Genomic DNA, 21,472 nt, shown 5'->3' on the forward strand with positions numbered 1-21,472 from the left:
TAGACTCACAAACTCGCACGCTAAAGAAACCGATGGATTCATCCCGTGTGCCTACAAACATCACCGAACTTACATGATCTCATTATCCCACATAACCGAGTCAACTGAGAAAACAAGATCGTTGCAATTGAAAACGTAAAATGAAAAAGAAAAGAAAGATGGGCACATTAATTAATCAAGACTCGTCAAAATTGTTCTTTGTTAGGTACAAAACATCAACTGCATGCCATAGGTTACACAAGAAAAGGAAACAAATGCTAAAATATTCATGTTGACCAAAATTTCACAAAAGCATCCACAAAAACTTTCAAAACAGCTAAAAGTGGGTTGGGTTTCGAATTTCTTGCTGCTCCGTCCCATGATTCTCTGCAGTGAAATCCAGAGAAAGAGTCAATTGTTTGTTGTAAAATAATACTTCTATGAATTAAATGGCGTTTGAAATCTGCAGATAATTTGAGATCAAATCACTTCGGATATACTTACAGATTGATCCTATCTACAGTTGTGTTGCTTCTTCTCTGGGAGTTGCCACAAAGTTGACCGTCAACTCTATGTTTATCAGCTTTACACAAGCCTTCTTCGTCAGAAGATTGATTAGTCTTGCTGGGGTTCTTAGTTTGAACGCTTGTCTGTAAGAATATATTTAAATGCTACACGTAAATTTCTCCTCGAATAATTATAAAAATATTGTTTCTTATAAATTGCTTATTATTTATGGGAACCATGAGCCTTAATATTTCCAGAGAAAATGCAAACCAACTTATGCAGTAGTTGATGATCAAGAAAAAGAAAAAACACAAAATTGACACATTTTCCAAGTAGGATCTAATTTTCTGCCCGTAAAAGACAATGAATTAACCAGAAACATATAAATTTCTGCCCCCAAGAAACAGACAAAAATCCAAATACCTGAAGACTGAAGTGTATTTGACTCTGACAATTTTATTAAAAGTATGGATAAAAAAAACTTACCTTAGCTACATCTGTTGTCTGGCTTTGGTTAATGCTTTCAAAGGTTTTCGTATTTTGATGAGATACTCTAACTTGAGAATCAGTGCGATCTTCAAATTGATGACCAAAATCATCTTTGTGGGTAGAATGGTTTGCACTATCATCTAATGTAACTCCTATAGTTTCCTCCTTATCATGGCCAGTGTTAGAGATATCCTTTAATATTTGATTTCCAGGGGCAACCTCAAATTTCTCATCCAATAAATTAGAATTCTTTGGGGGCTGCATACCATTTAGTTCAGACTTCTCGTCATGTTCCAGTTCCAACACTTCTATACCATTTTCTGTTGAACTACTTGAGTCTCTCAACTCTCCTAGTCCTTCTATCCCACTGGTAGTCCTAGCAACAGGTCTTAATGGAAATGTCTCTACTATCAAATCTTCTGTCACAGCAGTTACTTTAGCCGTTGGTGTTGTTGCAGCTCCCAACTCTTGTTCAACATTTTGTTTGAGTGTGGTAGGATCACTTACCTGCATCTCAGAAATAGCAGTTTCATTGGATTCCTTGTTTATCATATCTACTTGGCCACCATTTAAGAAGTTCCCTCTGTCAACAATTTTGTGCTCAGCTCCAGTGCAACACCCATCAGAAACAACAGTAGCTTCAAAAGATTCATTGTTTGCCACGGCCCCCTGGCTAACATTTATGGCATGCCCTTTCTCACCAATTGGATGCTTATCTCCAGTATCATACCCATCAGAAACAACAGTTACTTCAATGGGTTCCTTGTTTGTCACATCTACATGGCCAACACTCATGATATGTCCCTTGTCAACCACCTGAGCCTCAGCTGCAGCATAAGATCCATCACAAATAGAAATCATTTTGCTATGTGCATCCTGAAGTTTGTTAGGCTCAGGATGATTTTCATTTGAAGATGCAGCCAGAGAAGGTTGAGGATCTCTCGCAATTGAACCCAATGGATTTTGTTCAAAAAATTGATCAGTTTTTAGTTCTTCTAAAGTGAACTTAGCAGGACCCAACACTCTATTTTCTTGAATTATATCACGTACAATCTCCCGTACTGTGTAGAAAGAACCACCAACTTCTTTGTGCGTAAGATTAAGTGATGGAAAGTTTCCGTTGTTTGAATCTTGGTACCTGGAGACAAGTAAATAGATAGTAAATACAAGTGATGCATTCAACAAATCATTGACAAAACAGGCTGTTAAAATTTGACTTAAATTACGACAAATGAAGAATAACAGGCATGCTACAAGGTTCCAGTGCTCAACCTTTTAAGCATAAACAGTACAGTGGCAGACAAAATTAGAAAATAGAATGATATCAAATAACAGAAAGCATACACAAATACAGAAAATCTAATCTGTGAATAATAGGAATAAAGAGGAAGGTAAAAATGTGGTAAAAAAATCCATGCATAAGTTTTATTAGTAAAACTATATTGGAAACAAATATCAATTTTGCACTCCCACACCAAACAAGCACCAAGATGTAGCGAAGTACTAATCCAGGCATTGCTCAAACAACAATATCAATATTACAATCAATCATTAGAAAGGAAAAAAAAAACTCCAACTTGTAGCCCTTAGTTTTGACAAAATGAGTGAATCTCCTAATTCATCAATACTCATCAATCACAATTGGTAACAATCAATCACATCCCATGGAATGTTCAGAAAGAAAAAAAAGGGGGGAGGTATTGTGTATAGATTGGAGTTGGGAAATACGAAAATACAAAAGGACAGCGCAGATTAAACAATTAAATGTAATAATGTGTAAAACAAAAGCAGGAACAGTGGTCAGAGGACAAATTCTAATTGAGATACTTTCTTGGATAGTAAAATATTGGATAAAGAGAAATTAGCATGCAATTACTTCTTTATAAAGGATTCCACCATTGCCTTTCTTTCCTCCTTTGAGCGACGAATTCGAGTTTTTCTGCCTTCAGATTCATTATGCTTAGCAAGGGCAAACGTTTGGCCCAAGCCACCCTTAATAGAATACATCATGTTTGGCACAACTTGTACAGTATCAACCTGCAAGTACCATACTCCAATCATAAATATTGACTTAAAAATTATCTTAGAAATATCATCACCGAAAGATCCTCCTCAAAAATTTCAACTCCTTACTAGCTAAATTGAGAGATAATCAGAAAGCAATAAACAGCATAGAAGTAGCTGGGCCGGGTCCACGATTCCCAGGCCCAACTCACGGAAATTGATGTAAATTAGGTTTGCTACTGAGAAAAACAAAATAGAGAGACAAGAAAAGGAATGGAGAAAATAGAGAAAGAAGTGCGAGTACTTGAGAATGGGAAGAAGAAGGGTTTGGGAGAGTGTGAAGAGTGTAAAACCCTCACTCGCAAGTCGCAACAATGAAGAGGCGAACTGTATATCGTAGCAATACCATTACGATAGCGATTGGGGGCGCGGGAGACTATTCTTTATTGTTTTCAAGTTGGGACATTTCCATTGTGTATATATATATATATAAATTAAAAAACAACTAACATTTCGTAGTTAAAGCTTATTTTCGTCTCGTATTGTGTCAAAATTCAGAGAACGGTAAGTAGGGATGGAAATGTGTTCGGGCATATGGGTTAGCAGTTCGACACCTTTATTTAAAAGGTGAATTTAAATTTTTAAAAAAGCTCATTTAAATAAAGAAATTAAGCTTAAACTTAAAAAAAAATTAAATTTATTAGGTCAACTTAATTAAATAATTATATTATTTTATAATTTATATTATTTATTTGTAATAATTTAATATAAATATAGTTGTCTAAAAAATTATATATATATATATATATATATATATATATATATATAATGTATAACGTAGTTTAATATTTATACTTTAATAATATGATAATTATAATTATATTATTAAAGTATCAATTAAAACTTTGTCTGATTTTTAAAATATTTTAATTTATTATTAGAATTATTTTTTTTAATTCTTATTCTAGTCTTTTTAATTTAAATACGTTTCAATTTTTTAATCCTAATATAATTCTTTAAAGTTTAGTGGAGTTATTGAATACAGTTATTTTGAGATATAATATCTGTGAAGTTATTTATGTTTTTTTTGTTGCTAAATATAATATTTAAATATAATTATTTATCATATGTTTTCTATTTTACTAATAATAGACCTTTTGGCTTGCTAGCCCATTAGTTACTAGTTCATTGACCTACTGGTTCATTAAATTTAAATTGTCAGTTTATTTGAAAGATTTATTGCTAAATAGACTACTAAATAGGCTACTGAGTCAGGATAGATTTCTAAAGAAGTAAAGTCAAGCCTAAAAATTTAATATATGTCAGGTCATAAGTATAGGCTTAGACTCTAGTTTTATGTAATAAGGTAGACTAATTTAACCTCTAGCCTAATCTATTCACATCCCTAATGGTAAGATTTTAAACACCTAATATTTATATTTTGTTTGGATGATAAAAGAAATAAGAAAAAGAAAAGAAAAATATAATAAAAACATATTATTTAGATGAGTGCAAAAATATGTAAAAAAATGAGTGTAATACTATTTTAATTTTACTCCCTTATATAAAAAGAAGAATAAAATAGGAAAGATAAATTCGAGAATTTTTTTTTTTTTTGGTCAAGGAGAAAATTTTTATGAGTCTCTTATGAAAGAGAAGAGAAATGGAAAAAACTTGTACCCATTGGAAAGAGTTTTTAAGGTGAATCTTACCCGATAAAATTTAACTCTTTTTGCTTTTCTCTCCCTATTCAATTGGTGAGAATTGAAAATCTCACGTCTCTCCCTCATCCATCTTGATTCCTTTTATGAAGATTGTTACAAACAAATAAATATTGCTGCAATATATTGTTTTTATAAAGGAAAAAGTTTGAAATAAAAAAAAAATAATAGAGAATTATAATAAATTATTTCTACAATATGGCCTTTCTAACCAACTGCTTGGACTTAAACTTTGCACGTAAGTACATACAGCCTTAACAAACTCTCCCTTAAACCAAAATATTTGTAAATATTTTGTTTAAAAGATTACAGTTTCAAACTAATGGATCATCTAAAGTGCAGACACTGAGCAACCTTCTTAACTTCTGAAATGCAACTATCTTTAAAGATTTAGTGGAAATATCAGCAACCTGGTATTCACTTCTACAGTAAATCAAATCAATGACTCCATTATTTGTGATATCCCTCGAATAATGGTACTTTACATCTATATGCTTGCTCCGTCCATGTAACACAGGGTTCTTTGAAAGTTTAATTGCTGAATTATTGTCACAGAAAATTGATGTTGCTTCTTGCTGCAACAAGTGTAATTCAACAAATATTTTCCTCAACCAAACAGCTTGACAGGCACATGCTGTTGTAGCCACAAACTCTGCTTCAATTGTAGATAAAGTGACATTTGGTTGTTTCTTTGAGGACCACGAAATGGCCCTTGAGCCCAACATAAATGAATAACGCAAAGTACTCTTCCTATCATCTGGATCGCCAATATAATCAATATCCGTAAAGCCAAATAAATCTATTTTTTAACCCTGTTGATGTCTGATGCTGCGAGATTTTTGCTACTCGTTATGCACAAAGATTGTCGTTAATCCTCATCAAATATGCAAAGAAATGTATGCAATACTAAGGCGTTGTCCTAGGTTGTCTCCAAGGAATTTTTGGTTGGGAACATACATCGAATAAGTGTAAACATATATTTTAAAGCAAGTAAATTGGGGGGAGGTTTGTCAATTTCCAGATTTTAATCAAGAGCAAAATGTAAACTAGTAAAATTCAATCAATTGAGAAGAGTAATCCCTAGTCAATCAATGAGTTCTATCACTATTCTTCCAAATGATTCAATAATCCCCTATTTTTCCCTTGAATTAAGTTAATCTAACAAGCGAAAATTAACCTTAGCATCCCAATTAAAATTAAGCATCTTAATGGGCTCCAATCTCTATCCCTAAGATTAAGCAATCTCAAAGATTAATCAAAATTAAGCAATTTTGGATTAGAATTTCGTTTGGGTAATTTAGGGTTCATTAAGCAATGTTCCCCTCATGCAAATTTCATTTCATTCAGAGATTGGGGTTAATAAATCCAAGGAAATAAAGAGTAATATTGCCATTAAACCCAAGAATTCAAAAACCATGAGTTGACTAGGAATTACAAGAGAATTTAGCCCTCCATATGGATGGGCTTCACAAATGAAAGAAGGAAATGCAGAAACGTAAGCAACATCAATGTAAAATCAATGAGAATCAACGGGAAATTGGAAATTAAAAACCTATAATGGACCCCTGGCTGTCACCCAAAGATCCTAGGCTCTGCAAAATGCTCCCAAAGTGGCAAAAGAATCTAAGGAAATGTAAAAAGTCCCGTACCCTAATTTCTCAAATTCTATTTATAGTGCAGAAATTTTCGCCCAAAGTGACAACTATGGTTTCATAGTGATAACGCGCAGCGTCTCAAAGTGATTACGCACATTCCATAGTGATAACGCGCAAGGTCTGTGATTTTGGCCTCTCTGGAGTTATCACTTTGGCTTCATAGTGATAACGCGCAACGCCCCAAAGTGATTACTCTCGCTCCATAGTGTTTACGCGCAGGTCCTGTGTTTTTGCCCTCTCTGGAGTTGTCACTTTGGCATCAGAGTGATAACTTTGGCTGCTCCAGAGTGTCTACTATGGTTCTATAGTAGCTACGCGCAGGATCTTGTACTTTTTGGCCTTTCTGGAGTTGTCACTATGGGTTCATAGTGATCACTCTGGTCTATCTTTTTGGAACAAGCTTGCTGTAGTGTTCACTATAGACTCCAAAGTGATCACTCTCACCTCAAACTTTCTCAAATGCTAAAAATCCATGGAAAAAGTCTAGAAACTCCTGCACAATTATTCAAATGATCAAAATTACAAACTATATCTATGTAAATCAATGTAAATTAACCTAAAATTAAGAAATCTATTATAAATTGACCAAAATAATATTTTTATGTTATTTACAACCCTAAGTTTACTTTTTTCTATTAAGAAACATTAAAATAACAAGTAAAAATCCCATAAAATATGGATTCATCAATGTCCCTCGAATAATGGTACTTTACATCTATATGCTTGCTCCGTACATGTTTTTGAAAGTTTAATTGCTGAATTATTGTCACAGAAAATTGATGTTGCTTCTTGTTGCAACAAGTGTAATTCACCAAGTATTTTCCTCAACCAGATAGCTTGACAGACACATGTTATTGCAGCCACAAACTCTGCTTCAGTTGTAGATAAAGTGACATTTGGTTGTTTCTTTGAGGACCACGAAATGGCCCCTAAGCCCAACATAAATGCATAACGCAAAGTACTTTTCCTATTATCTGAATCACAAGTATAATCAATATCCGTAAAGCCAAATAAATCTATTTTTTTACCCTGTTTATAAAGCATACCATAACTAGCAGTACCTTTCAAATACTGAAGTATTCTTTTTGCAGCTAAAAGATGAATTTCCTTTAGGCACTCCATGAACCTGCTAATGAGACTTACATAATGTCTGGCCTTATTGCAATCAAATACATCAAACTTCCCACCATTTGCTTGTAGATGGTGATATCAACTTTCCTCCCTTCAGGATCTTGAATAAGCTTCATAACTACTTCAGTAGGTGTGCAAACTGAGTTGTAATTCTTCATTTGAAACCTGTCTAAAATAGCTTGCACATATTTCTTTTGGGAAATAAAAATTTCAGCAGTTGATTGCACCACTTCAATGCCCAAAAAATAATGAAGCAAGCCAAGATCAGTCATGTCAAATTCAATCATCATAGACTTCTTGAACTTGTTAAACATGGCAACATCACTCCCAGTAAAAATAAGATTATCAACGTATAAACAAACAATAATTATCTTATCTCCATCACAAACCTTGGTAAAGAGTGTATGTTCATAAGGACACTTTTGAAAGCCTTCTTTTAGAAAGTAAGCTTTGATGCGACTATACCAAGCCCTTAGGGCTTGCTTCAATCCGTACAAAGCCTTGTTTAACTTATATACTTTGTGCTCATTTCCTTGCTTCACATATCCATGAGGTTGATCAACAAACACTTATTCTTTCAAATCACCATGTATAAATGCCAATTTCACATCTAATTGGAAGATGGGCCATGAGTTTTGAGCTGCAATAGCAATTATCAACCTGATTGTATCATGACAAGCAACAGAAGCAAACACCTCTTTATAATCAACCCCAAATTGCTACTTATAGCCTTTAGCTACTAAGTGCGTCTTAAATTTGACCTCGCCATTTTCCTTTAGTTTTGTCTTGTAAACCTACTTTACACCAATAGTTTTGTGCCCTTTGGGAAGATCAGTAAGCTCCTAAGTATTGTTGTGTTCAATGGCTGCCATTTCTTCATTCATTGTCTTCCTCCATTTTGACTCTTTGACAACTTCTTCAAAGGCTACTGGATCACAATATGAAAATAGAGCAAAATGCGTAACTTCCTTTTCATTAATCTTATCTACCACAAAATATTCCATCCATGCAGGTCTCCTCTTGTTTTGTTGAGGACATTCATTTGTTGGTTCAACTGTTTGTTGCTCACTTTGCACTTGTGCTATTGGCTGCTGCATTCCTTCTTCATCTTCACCATTAGAATCAGCTTTATTTGTTGTTCAGCTTTGTCTGCATCCCAATTCCAAAACAGACCCTCATCGAACACCACATCACGGCTAATAACAATTTTTTTAGTGATAGGATTGTACAATTTGTAAGCTTTTGATTGCTCATTAACACTAAGAAAAATGCATTTTTCTCCTTTATCATCAAGTTTTTTTCGCTTCTAATATGGGATATGGGCATAGGCAAAGCACCCAAAAATTCTGAAATAATCTACGGTCGGTCTTTGATCACTCTAAGCTTCTTTTGGTGTGATATTTTGAACAGCTACTGTGGGGCTTCTATTCAAGATATGGATGTTCCAATTGACTGCTTCAGGTCAGAAAGCTTTTGGAACTCCACTTCTTGTTAAAAGACTTTGTACCATGTTCAAAATTGTGCAATTCTTCCTTTCACAAATGCCATTTTGTTGAGGTGTGTATGATGTAGTTAGTTGCTTCTTTATTCCTTACTTATCACAAAAATTAACAAATTCTTCTGAATTGTATTCTCCACCACGATCACTGCACAATACCTTAATTGGAGTCCTTGGTTCTTTTTCAACTAGAGATTTGAAACTTTTAAAGGCTGTGAGAGCTTTAGATTTTTCATGCAAATAATAAACCCAAGTTTTTTACTAAAATCATCAATGAACGATATAAAATATCGTTTACCTCCATTTGACATCGGAGTAATGAGTCCACACAGGTCTGAATGCATGAGTTCCAATGCCTTCCTTGCTCTCCATGATTTTCTTTTCTGAAATGGTTCTCGATGTTGTTTACCAATGACACATTCTTCATAAATTTGAGAAGAAGTTTGTATTTGTGGGAGCCCTGTCACCATATTCTTTTGCTGCAATGTCTTTAAACCTCCAAAAATTAAATGCTCATACTGAAAATGCCAAAGCCAACTTTCATCTTTCAATCTTGCAGTGAAGCATGAATTGGTGATGGTGTGGAAGTACAGTGGAAACATCCTATTAGGTGTTATATCAACTTGGGCAATTAATCCCAATTTTTCATCTTGAAGTTTACAAACTCCATCTTTAATGGAAATCTCATATAATCTTGAACAAAAAGAACATTAGATATAGTCTAAACAACATTTCTTTTTGTTTGAATTGTTACCTCTCCTTTTCTTATTACAGAGACTCTAAAATCATCCCCAAACTTCACATTGTCACGAAAAGATTCATCTAACACCGAAAATGCAGACTTGTCACTGCTCATATGGTTGCTGCAACCTGTATCTAGATACCATAAATTCTTCTGCTTTTTCTTCTTTGACATTATAAACCATCAGTAAAGACACTTCTTCTTTATTTTCTGCAAAGTTAGTTCTTTCTCCATTTTCATTCTCCAAATTAACTCGACATTCTGATTGATAATGACCATACCTATGACACCGAAAACACTCAACATCTAACTTGTCTGCTGACTTTGTTATGAAGGATGTAGAGTGATAGCTTGCTTGTCCTCTTCCTCTCCGTTGGAAATAAGACTCATGCTGGTGGTGATGATTTTGGTAACCACGATCATTGTTTCCTCTACCTCTGTCTTGATTTTGGTAACCATGGTCATTGTTTCCTCTACCTTTTCCTCTACCACGACTTCCTCTGTTTGCAGAATGATTATCTGTAGAAGCCTTCAATGCATGCTCCTCCTTCTCCTGTTGGAAAATTTTCCGTTCATGAATCAACAAAGAACTTCACAACTCATCAATTGAGAGTTCCTCAATAACATGAGCTTCCTCAATGGAACAAACTACAAAATTGAATTTGAGTCATGGAGCGGAGTATCTTCTCAACCACAGCAACATCATCTATTTTGTCACCATGGATACGCATCTTGTTGACAATGGTCATTGTACGTGAAAAATAATCAGTTACTGACTTACCCGATTTCATTCGTAGTGTTTCAAACTCCGAACGAAAGGCTTGAAGTTATTGTCTCTTTGCCCTTGCAAAATCTTGGTATTTTTTCTTAATGGAATCCCAAATATGCTTGGACGTGTCTTTACAAAGGATGGTTTCCAAGATTGAACGATCAATTGTTTGGAAAAGATAATTTTTTTTGCCTTTAAGTCTTTCAAGCGCAACTCTTTTATTTCCCTTTCTTAGTCTCTGTCATTGCTGTAACATTTGTTGATTCCTCAATTCCCTTAGAAGTTTTCCATCAACATACTCCAGTGATCGTAATGTCCATCAAAGCGGGGAATGGATGGTTGAACGAAATTGCTGGTGGCCATCACTTTGTTTGGAGTGGCTCTGATGTCACTGTTACAAACAAATAAATAAATGCTACTGCGATATGATACTACTGTTACAAACAAATAAATAAATGTTGTTGTAATATATTGCTTCTATAGAGGAAAGAGTTTAAGATAAGAAAATAATAGAAAATTATAATGAATTGCTGCTTGCTGTTATTTACTTAATCGAAGCCTTTAAATAAGCAAGTCCAAACGACTAATGGCCAGAAATTAAGAATTTACTATCAACAAAAAAATGAAATTATAGGAACAATAACAAAACCACTATTTGTTAAAGATATGATCTTTCTAACCAACTGCTTAGACTTAAACTTTGCGCGCACATTCTTACAACCTTTACAAAGGCAAATAAAAAAATTTATACAAAAATTATTTAAATTTATGAAAATAATTTGTAATAGTGCAATTTTTTTAATTTATTTAAATAAATTTCTAAGGGAAACTCATTAATTTTTTTAAAATTATATCACTCCTCTTTCTCATTTATTTCATTCCTTCCAAATAACGCGTGAACTAAATTGCTTTCACTTAATTACTGTTCCATGTGTTAAGAGTATGTTTTGATTATAGAACTTTGGCAGGTTCGCCATTTTGTTAGTTTTTGAACGGAAAGTTCACTAGCTCTGGGCAGAAGTGAAAACGAAGCTTAGCAGTTAGCATATAATAATAATAATAACAACTGTAACTAGTCATGTGAAAACCAGCCATTATTCTACTCAAAATTGCCACTAACGTTTAACAAATATACAGTAATGAATGAATACATATTTATGCTAATCAAATGTAATTGATGGATGAATTTCTATAGACTATGAGTACACTTCGAAGTCGAACTCCCTGCATCTTCTATGCTGCTGCTATAATTGACCACCAAAAAAGGCCGTTAAACTAATGAACAGCAGAAGATGGGAAACTCCTTTTGCTCTCTGTCTCACCCTATTTCGGAGACCGAGGGTTCAGTATGCGTATTCAGTTAATGAAGAAAGAAACAATACATTCCCTATGATCTGTGCCAATTTGTTAGAATCAAAGCTTCTCCAATTCGCAAGACAATTTTCCCGAGTGAAGCAAAATTGGGTTCAGAAAGTGTTTGGCTATGCAACTTTCAAGTCCAGGATTTCTTATCGTCCAAGTGATTTCTGCTTGTAACCATACTTCATTCTTTCAAATAATTTTTCTTTTGTTTTTCTTTTTTTATCCATTTTTAGCCTGTACCTTTCTTCCCTCTCCCTTTCATAAATTCCGTGCCAGTGCACCTCCCCTGTCATTGGCCACAACCACATTTCCCTTGGATGGTCACCATCATCTGCAGCCTCGGCTAGATCTTCGTCCATACTTTTCAACAATGTGAAATTAAAGTATTTTGCCCACATAAAACCCTTCCGTTGTTCAAATGGGTGCTGCTCTTCCATAGAACCAGTGTTGGGATTTATGTATACCATCTTTCGTGCACTGTGATAAGCCCATACGTTGATGAGAAGTTCCAACACTCGGCAGTAACAGTGCTTCTTCTGCGTAGAACAAACAGTATTATGAAATACAAATAATTTAAGAAACCTTAAAAGCAAATGCAACCAAAAAATACCTCAATCTCTGAAGACCCTAGCAAGCACATGCCATATTTACTGGAGTCTCTGTGCAATGCATCAACGGAATCTACGAACATCCTGCATTCAATTGACAACATTTCAGTTTTCTAGTTTCATCTACATCAAGAGAATACCTTTTATTAACCTACAGTTAAGAAAGCTAATATTGATTCATTAATTACCGAGAGAACATTATGAACTCCAAGAAAGAAGGGGTTGGCATCACCCAACTGTGCAGTGCTGACCAATAACCTCCATCTTCAGGCATGGGAGGTAGTGCTTCTGCATGCGGAGGCAACGAATACATCTGGCGGAAACCATCTTGAAAAACAGTTCTGATGCAATTGGAAGCAGAATATTAGACAAGTTTGAAACACATTACAAAATCCAAATCCCAACTTCCAGAACCTCCGTTTTGAACCTCCAACCATTATATCTTTTAGAGAGCGTCTCATTTTTCACACAAGTTGTCATACCAAATTAAGCTAACTGATTTTAAACGTTTTATCTGTAGGCAGTACAAATAACACTAGATGCAACTTTAGGATAGAATATATCAGGGAAGGTGGTGTGATGCTTGAAATTCTTAGGCAGCTGAGAGATAGCAATGAACAAATGAATGTATAGTGTTATATTCCACATTATATACCTGCAGTTGCCTCCATTTAAGATGTCACACATGGACCAAAAAGTAAGTGCATTATTGCTTCCTACGATACTCCTAACCATGTCCATGCGCCCCCAAAAATAAATTATATCTCCTCTAAAATTCTCTTGCATTCTCTCTTCCAAGACCTTTTCAGCTTCAGGTGACAATGCTACCTGCTATGACAAAAGGTGTATCGATCAGGCAATAATCTTAAAAAGAAACTTCTCATCCATTGGAAAGTTACATAACCCACACATTAAGTAATAAAAGAATAAAATGAAACAAAAAGAAAAGAAAAGAGCCAATTTTCCTAAAATAAAAGACTAATTCTCCAGTCTTAATTAAATTTAAGGCTAACTTCAGAGATTTCTTAAATTATGAAAGCTACTTAGCATGGCCTCACATAATCACAAAGAGGTTTGCCATATTCCATATAGTAATAATATTGCAAACAAAACAAAGGAATACCTGCCTACCAGCAGCACGCCATGATTGAAACCCAATCCAAGGCCTCCCGTGAACGCTATCAACCCTGTTTGCAATTGCAAACATTCCTCCCATTTCACAGAGAATGTCCCGATAATACGTGTCATTCAAAATAGGCAAACGGCCAACTGCATCCACATCATCAGAACTTTGTCTCTGTGCTCTTCTAGACTGCCAGAATTGTTATTTCATTATTATCAGAAAAATTTACATGTAAGACTAACAAAACTAACCATTTTTTGTTAAATTCAAACAAGTGATCATCCCAAGGGATAGAGGTAATAAAATTAAAGAGGAGCAAAAACTTTCTTAAAGAAACCAAGCATCAGATAATTTAGACTGCCAAATAACACGCCCATGCTTGATAAGTTAGACAGTCAATGTAATAGCATGCCTTTTCTCTTGCTTTTAAACGAAAAAATAGAGGTAATAAAATTAAAGAGGAGCATTCTAAATTTGAAATCTTTAAAAATGGTATCTAGAGACTATAATAATGAATATATCAAAATCTGGTGTGAACTTGTAAGAAAAAAATTGAAAAAGTGGAAAGAAAACAAAAGGGTTTGGGAACAAGGGATGGTGTGTTCAATATGGACAAAGATACTCACAATGCTTAACCCACGATACAGAGAACCATGGTGCAAAAATGGCCACGATCCAGCACCATCATATATTTCATAAATGCACACAGATTGTCCTGTTCTCTCAAGTTCCCCTTCATCCCTCTCATTGGCTTCAAACTTCATTTTCTCAGATTTTCTAGCATTACGATATATATCATCCCATATACCAACATCTTTCTCCATCCTCTCTTCAACCTTCAACAGAAATATATGACATTTTGAAGCAACATATATCTAAAATAAACTGATCATGAGTTGTAAAGATGAAAGTTAAAACAAATTGCTGCTATTGCAAGATTACATCATACCTCTTCTGTTTCAAACATTTCATTCTCTTCAGATATTTCAATTTCTCTCAAAATGTCCCAATCCAATGTGGTTAGTTCATTTAGCAATGGAACCTCTGTTCCATTCTCAAAAGTGCTGGTTGAATAATTAACACTTGCCAACTCCCGCTCAACAGCATACACAATGGAAGCTTTTCCATTGGAAAAAATGTCATCCATCTTAGGCAAGTCAATGTGTAGGTCTAATTCATTCTGGAACAAATTCCATTCCCATGACCCCTGTTGAATCTGAGAAAGAGGACCTGGCAGGAAAGCATCTGAGGGAAAACTGAGAACATTCTCCAGAAGTCTTGCATAGCCAGTTATACAATCCAAAGCCAGTACATTTTTAGCAAGCTGTCTTCCAGATGATCCAATTGCTTGAGCAAATTTAGAAAGTCTTCCATTTGAAAGCAAAAGTGAAAAAGCATTCATCAAAGCTTCAGGATTGTGTTTAGAAAAAAATATTCCATGAACTCCATCCACAATCTGTGAGCATAGGAAAGCTCAATGAAAATGAAGGGAAGTAGTTATGGTTTCAGAAATTAATGAATGATGAAAAGGAAGAAACTAGAATAAACTTACATATTTTTTTAACACAGGAAAATCAGGTGCAATGACTGGAATTTCAAAAGCCATTGCTCTAATTAATAATGGAGGAAAACCCTGCACATCTTGAGCAGAACCATATAGGATGATATCAGCCATTTGTAGCACACCATTCACATCACCATTCAAGCCATAATGCCTTATAGAACCAGGAGAAAGTCCCAAACGTGAAGCAACTTCCTACACCAAAAGATAATGGATCAGCAAACAATTCAAAGACAATATATCCAAGCTTTGAGGCAATGTCACTAAAAATAAGTTATCCACAGTAAAACAGAGCCTAGCAACTAATATATTCAGAGAGCTCATCTTCAAGATTTCTATTTCGTCATTATCTTCATCAGTTTATGTTTTGCTTCATTACTAATAGCATATTGTTTTCTATTCAGTCCATTTTCTTATTGATATCCTGCCACCTTGCATCACATCCACCTGCCCAAGAAATAAATTTCCAACCATTTTGGAGAAGCTTCCTCCAACAATTGTGTCTTATCTCAAAATATAAAAGGCAAGATTAAGAAAAACCAGGTGTATTCTTCAGAAAAATCATATGGTTAAATCGCAGCACTGGGTTTCAGAATTACACAATGAAAAAGGGCTTCTGGAGCACATGCAGTATTCCATGAAGTCCAAAAAATGCAATTTTACACCTCGGTGATCGATTTTGGTTTCATATTCTTTTATTAAACAAGTAAACTCCAACAATAACCTCAAAGGACATCAACTTGTGGAAATACTGTGAAGTAGTTAACCATTAACATCTTATTAGACAACAAAACTAAATTCCTAAATATAATTCTATCCATTGTTTTCAAATATTTTTATATATATTTCTCCTGACAAGTGAAAATAATTTAAAGTAAATAATCAATTATTTGTCAATTAATTACATAAAATGAGCAGAGATGTCTTATATTTTGTTGGGATCCAAGTCATCAACATAACATATGACACACAGTACACCTTAAAAAGAAAAACTACCTGTAAAGCATCATCATAGCCATCAGTAGAATTGCCACACAAGAAGACAAATTTAAATGACTCAGCTGCATCATTCCTCCTCGCATATCTTGTCAGCAGAGGCCCTATGGAGTGCATTGCAACAGCATAGTCCCAAGATAGGTCATCATAGAATACTGAGCTCCCAACAACAAGAACCACCATATCATTTTTACCAAATCCACTAAGTTCTCTTAGCTGATCCTTTGTGTGGGTCTTACCATAGCTTTCTGCAGCCCACACATCTACCGGTGATCCAGGAATCACAAAGAAGTTTCCAGTGTCAAGCGCACCATATAACATCTGATATAGAAAGAAAAAAAAACTGAGCAATAGCTTTAAAACATTTAAGGCATGCTATTGGAGAACAGATTCTATTATTCTAATACAGTCAATATTTGCATCTTAATGCATATGTAACAGTTTGCAACTTTACCGGGTAAGTAAAATCTGGAAAGACAACAACACTGGCTCTGCTAAAAGCACTTCTCCAATGAGAAACAATATGCTCCCAACCCATCTGTTCATAAACTGGTAGACGACTTGCAAGGCTATCTTCTTGAATAATCCATATCAATGGTACTGAACAAAAAGGCTCCTGCATAAGGCTGCACAAATATAAAACTCACTAATCATAGTATCTAAAACTTCAAATAAGAAACATCTCCTATGACCAAGGAGAAAGGACAGAAAGATGTCACAGAATGCTCACTGCCTCAATGTTCAAATCCAGACTATTGGATTCAACATTAATTAACCTTTCAAGATAATAATGATAAAATACAGGTCCAAAGAATTCTAGCAATGATTATATCTATTTTCAATATTAAAACTTACAAGTACCGAAGCATATATCAGGAAACCAATATCTTTCAAAGTTTAATAAAGCATAACGCTTTTTTTTTTTTTTAAGTTTTAAACCACCATCAAAACATCCTGTGTTCCTAATTCCTTTTCTAAACTTATTGCCTGGAAGAATGAATTTGCACAAGTGTACTCGTACATACAAGGAGACAAAAACATCAATGGACAAACAAGAAACATATTTGAGACAGAAAAATTTCAAGCAATCAGGTTTAAAACTATAGTGGGTCTATTGTGGTTAAAGCTTACTCTATCTAGAAGCCTCTGCAAATATTTTAAATCATCAAAATCAACATAAAAAAAATACCTAACTATTAAAGAAAACAACAACATAAGTAACATTAAAACATTTATTGGACATAAAAGAAGGATGAAAAATGGGAAACTATATATCATTTAATTTCCATTCCTGTCAATTTTTATGTGTTTTCAAACAAGGTAGACAAACTTACACCCCTGACTTTCACTTCAAACAAATTATTTCCTCTATTAATCATGCAAACAATGGGGAAAAGTTGGACCAATCAACATAAAACATATTCACAAGATCGGTGGATAATTCAATTATTAAACCCATCTATCAGAGTGATCTTCAGTTCATATGATATAGGACAAATTTTCAAGTATTCACTGAAATTATAAGCAACATGATATAAAATTTCTTGGTAAACACTCAAAGAACAGAAAAACTGTTTTAACTTTTGGAGACAAAATTGGGACCCCACCCCCTTCCCAAAAGCCCAATACAGAAGTTCAAAGGTCAAACATTTAGCAACTGATAAAAGAAAACCCACCTAGAAATGGCTTCTTTTGCTTCCATGGAGTCAACAATGATGCCTTCAAAACTGTGGGGAAACCAAAACGAAAAGGTCAATTTCCCATCAATTACAACAAGAAATTATGCCAAAACATATTTACCAAAAAAAAATTGTTAAAGCATTAAAAATGATGCAGGTAACCCCAACTTGAACCCCAGCATCAAACTGGAAAAGTAAACTTAGTAAAAGACACATACATTGACCAATCAATCAGGCCTTGCTGCTCTGTATTCAAAGGAGAGAGACCACCACCTACGTTTTCCCATATTGAGTGGGCCTTCCCATGCCGTACTGCAAATATCTGTTTATAGAAAAGGAAAAAATGCATGGCTCAAAACCTATCCTTAATTACAAAACCAAACATATAAACAAACAAGCTACAGCATCAATTACAAGTTATTGCAAAACTTGAATCTCAGGCCTAGATTTTGAATAAGCATTATCAGCATCTGTAAAGAAAATATCTCACATAGAATCGAAATGATGTACCTTAAAAACATAACCCAACTTCTGTAGATTCCGAATCACAGTAACCAACATCAGTGTCTGGGGATCTATCATCATGTGCCCCAAAATCTGGCATACAAAACAACAGATAAATATACCGAGAGCATGCAATCATAACAAAATTCAATAAGATTTTTCCATGCAGGATACTATGTTGAATAATGCAAATGATTTTTAGGATGTTTGATAAGCGATAACCTAATTAAGGGCACAAAACTTAATGTTACCAGCCCTTTTATTTTTTGTAAAATAATACATAAAAGGGCCAAGTGACTAGTCTACACCTTTTGAGCCAGCCTTTTTGGCCCAAGGGCTACAAGATCCACACTCAGGACCACAGTCTAGAAATATTGTTTTTCTGCATGCTTCTGAAAAGGCTAGATTCTCTTCCTCCATCTGTCATTCTTATGCTCATTACTCAAAACCGATGAAACAATCCATGATCATGAAGGTACCTACCAAAGTTCTTAAGCAGGGATTCTTGTCTGAAGTTCAAGTTGTAACTAGTAAGGTTTTATGTCTGTGCTTGAACAACAGAGAGGAATGAAGGTTTGCATAATAAATGCATGATCAGTATAAAATAAAGAAAACACCATAAATTTTGAATTTCTGCTATGGCATTACAATACAGCAGTACACATGCCTATCCAATGTAAGTATAAGAGCATAGCTTCTTTACCCTCCATTACTTTAATAATCACCCCATTTTAATGACTTACAATTAGAAGTTTGAGGCATGCTACATTACAAGGCCTGCCAATTCAGTCAAGCAAACCCTCACTTTCTGTCAGACATTTAGATTTACATAGAAAACTCCAAATATTAAGTGTAGTACCTATGAAATGATAAATCCAAACAAAAAGCTGATATAGAAGTAACGGGCGCAGAATTTTTGTCCAGTAATTTAGTGAACTTAGTATCTCTAACTCTTCAACCTTCTATCAATTAAAGTATAGTAAGCTACATCCCCAAGAAAAATAATTTCAAGAAATTCCTCATTATTTTTTGTTCGGTTTTGGTAAAGCAAGTACTAAGACTTGTCATTGCAATGGGAAAAATAAGATGCAATGCACAAACATTTCGACAATTTGACACTCATCAGGTACCAAATCTGGTATCAACTTCCTCCTAAGGAAACTAAGGGCCACTTGGCTGCAAAGCCATTGGCTAAGGTGTAGAATTTCATTTGTACATGACTTGTTGTGTTGATCAGCATTGCTGCCCCAAGAATTCACATAACTTTAAACAAAAATGGCAAAAAGTACTGATTTGCTCCAAGCATTGTTTATTCACCTTTTCATATGCATACGCAAAAAATAGCATTTGAATTTTATTTAATGTACAACATCCAAAAAAAATAAATACATTATACATCCTCTCCTGGAGTTAACTCATTACTCAGGGGCAAACTCTGTTGCTTCATCATTGTAAACTTCTGATGTACAAACCTCAACAAGAATGTGTATATATATATATATATATATATATATTATTGTCACTCTGTTCCAATTAACCTTAATCATAAGGGAGAAGTGTATTTGAAAAAAGTGGAATAGAACAAGTTATTCATACTCAAGGACCAATACAGAGTCCGAAAAATGGTAATTGGAATGAAATGCATGATTCTCCTGTTATAACTCGAATGCATAATCCATAATAAGAAATATCTTTTCCATTAACTAATTAAACAGAACACCAATATGGTCCGTCAAAACAACTAAAATTAGTTCGGCTTTGTCATAACTGGGTAAACAACCTACTCTCTAATCTCTATTAAATAAACAAAACTGAAAGAAACAAATGAACACAATAATCACTCAATAAAAACGCCACAAACCAAAAGCAAATTAATAGTACGGTTCTCCTGTCATAATATAAACGGACGAAATATACAGTAATTTGAATTAACTGAGTAATTAATACGACCCTAATAAAAACAACTAAATCCTATCTTGATTTATTCGGCACCTCAAACTTAATCATACTCAGATCAAAAGTATGGCATTAAAACATTCATACACTATTAAACAAACAACAACGAATGAATGAAAGAAAGAGAATCATTCTGCAGAAAAGGAAAGGGAACTGACGAGAGCTATCCTTGGCGCGCGAATACCAATCCTTGGCTGGGAGCGAAGGCGATCGAGGCCGTGACCGGAGAGGAACCTCTGGGAAGCCTTTCCGGGGACGAACTTGAGCGTGGTGCCGAACTTGAGGCCTTGACGTAGGTACCTCCCGCGCTCGGAGCGTTGCCGGAAGACGGAGGTGATGGAGTTCTGCATGACCATGGAGGCGAGAGCGAAGAGGAAGACGACGGCGATGAGCATGGCGTAGAATCCGGACTTTGCCTTGAAGAAAGGGAAGAGAGAGAGGAAGCCCTTGCGATTGAAGCGACTGTGGACGTGAGATCGGGCGTTGGCGTTGGTGTTGGCGAAGCGAGGAAATTGGCGATCGGAAGAGAGCCTGTGGCGGTGGTGGCTAGGGTTCCGCTTGAAGGCGAATCGGCCTCGGGTGGAGTGGAATCCAATGTCGTTGCCGGCGTCGTCGATCTCCGGCTGCGACGACGCGTTTCGCGACAATCCCATTGAGAAATTGAAAAAATGAGGAAAATAGAAAAATTTTGCCGCGAAAATTTTATTGCGATTTGCAGAAGAGAGTGGAAAGAAGAAGAAGTGAAATCATTGGTATTAATTAATATTGAATATTGATTGTTTATAGTATTATTTCACATTTTTGTGCACTGAGTTTGCCAACCTTCTTTTGTTACTGAGAACTTTACATTCCAACCCACTCTCTCTCCTCCTGCTTTCCATCATCAATCTGAATCTACATTTGTTTATTACCTATATATCACTAGTGGCGCGTTCCCCGAATTATATTACAAGATCATTAGTTTACTTTTAATTAATATCATATATATAATTTTTAAAAGTTGTGTAATTATGTTTTCACTTGCATATGTGAACTATTTTGAAATTAAAAGTAATTTACTTAAGGAAATGTTTACATAATTTATGAGTAATTTATTTAAATTCATAAAAATAATATATCACCTTTATAAAGTTATTTTAATACATTTTATAGTTAAATTAATACAATAAACTCTTTTGAACCCAGAGT

General features: G+C 34.7%; 2 protein-coding genes across 6 annotated transcripts; both read right to left on the bottom strand.

Moving 5' to 3' along the window:
* Positions 1 to 144: 144 nt before the first annotated feature.
* LOC113873185 lies at positions 145 to 3,433 on the bottom strand. Of its 3 annotated transcripts, none has more exons than XM_027511207.1 (5): positions 3,339 to 3,433; positions 2,852 to 3,012; positions 973 to 2,113; positions 484 to 629; positions 145 to 366 (listed from the first exon to the last, which is right to left on the bottom strand). In XM_027511207.1, the coding sequence occupies exons 2-5, from the start codon at positions 2,983 to 2,985 to the stop codon at positions 267 to 269; spliced, it is 1,521 nt and encodes a 506-aa protein (XP_027367008.1). In that variant the 5' UTR covers positions 2,986 to 3,012; positions 3,339 to 3,433; the 3' UTR covers positions 145 to 266. The 3 variants fall into 3 exon arrangements, with proteins under 3 accessions (XP_027367008.1, XP_027367007.1, XP_027367006.1); XM_027511206.1 differs by having other exon boundaries at positions 146 to 366; positions 3,284 to 3,433; XM_027511205.1 differs by having other exon boundaries at positions 179 to 366; positions 2,852 to 3,433.
* Positions 3,434 to 11,572: 8,139 nt separating this feature from the next.
* LOC113871967 lies at positions 11,573 to 21,243 on the bottom strand. Of its 3 annotated transcripts, none has more exons than XM_027509070.1 (14): positions 20,443 to 21,243; positions 18,335 to 18,421; positions 18,043 to 18,146; positions 17,822 to 17,872; positions 16,600 to 16,771; positions 16,146 to 16,466; positions 15,141 to 15,344; positions 14,538 to 15,044; positions 14,215 to 14,424; positions 13,589 to 13,777; positions 13,121 to 13,293; positions 12,654 to 12,806; positions 12,468 to 12,549; positions 11,573 to 12,393 (listed from the first exon to the last, which is right to left on the bottom strand). In XM_027509070.1, exons 1-14 carry the CDS (start codon positions 20,935 to 20,937, stop codon positions 12,004 to 12,006), a joined length of 3,138 nt encoding a protein of 1,045 aa, XP_027364871.1. In that variant the 5' UTR covers positions 20,938 to 21,243; the 3' UTR covers positions 11,573 to 12,003. The 3 variants fall into 3 exon arrangements, with proteins under 3 accessions (XP_027364871.1, XP_027364872.1, XP_027364870.1); XM_027509071.1 differs by having other exon boundaries at positions 11,579 to 12,390; positions 20,443 to 21,169; XM_027509069.1 differs by having other exon boundaries at positions 11,579 to 12,393; positions 13,121 to 13,296; positions 20,443 to 21,131.
* Between the last annotated feature and the right edge of the window lie 229 nt (positions 21,244 to 21,472).

Source organism: Abrus precatorius, unplaced genomic scaffold (assembly GCF_003935025.1).
Source record: "Abrus precatorius isolate BTA unplaced genomic scaffold, Abrus_2018 Scaffold7, whole genome shotgun sequence".
Lineage (NCBI taxonomy): Eukaryota > Viridiplantae > Streptophyta > Magnoliopsida > Fabales > Fabaceae > Abrus > Abrus precatorius.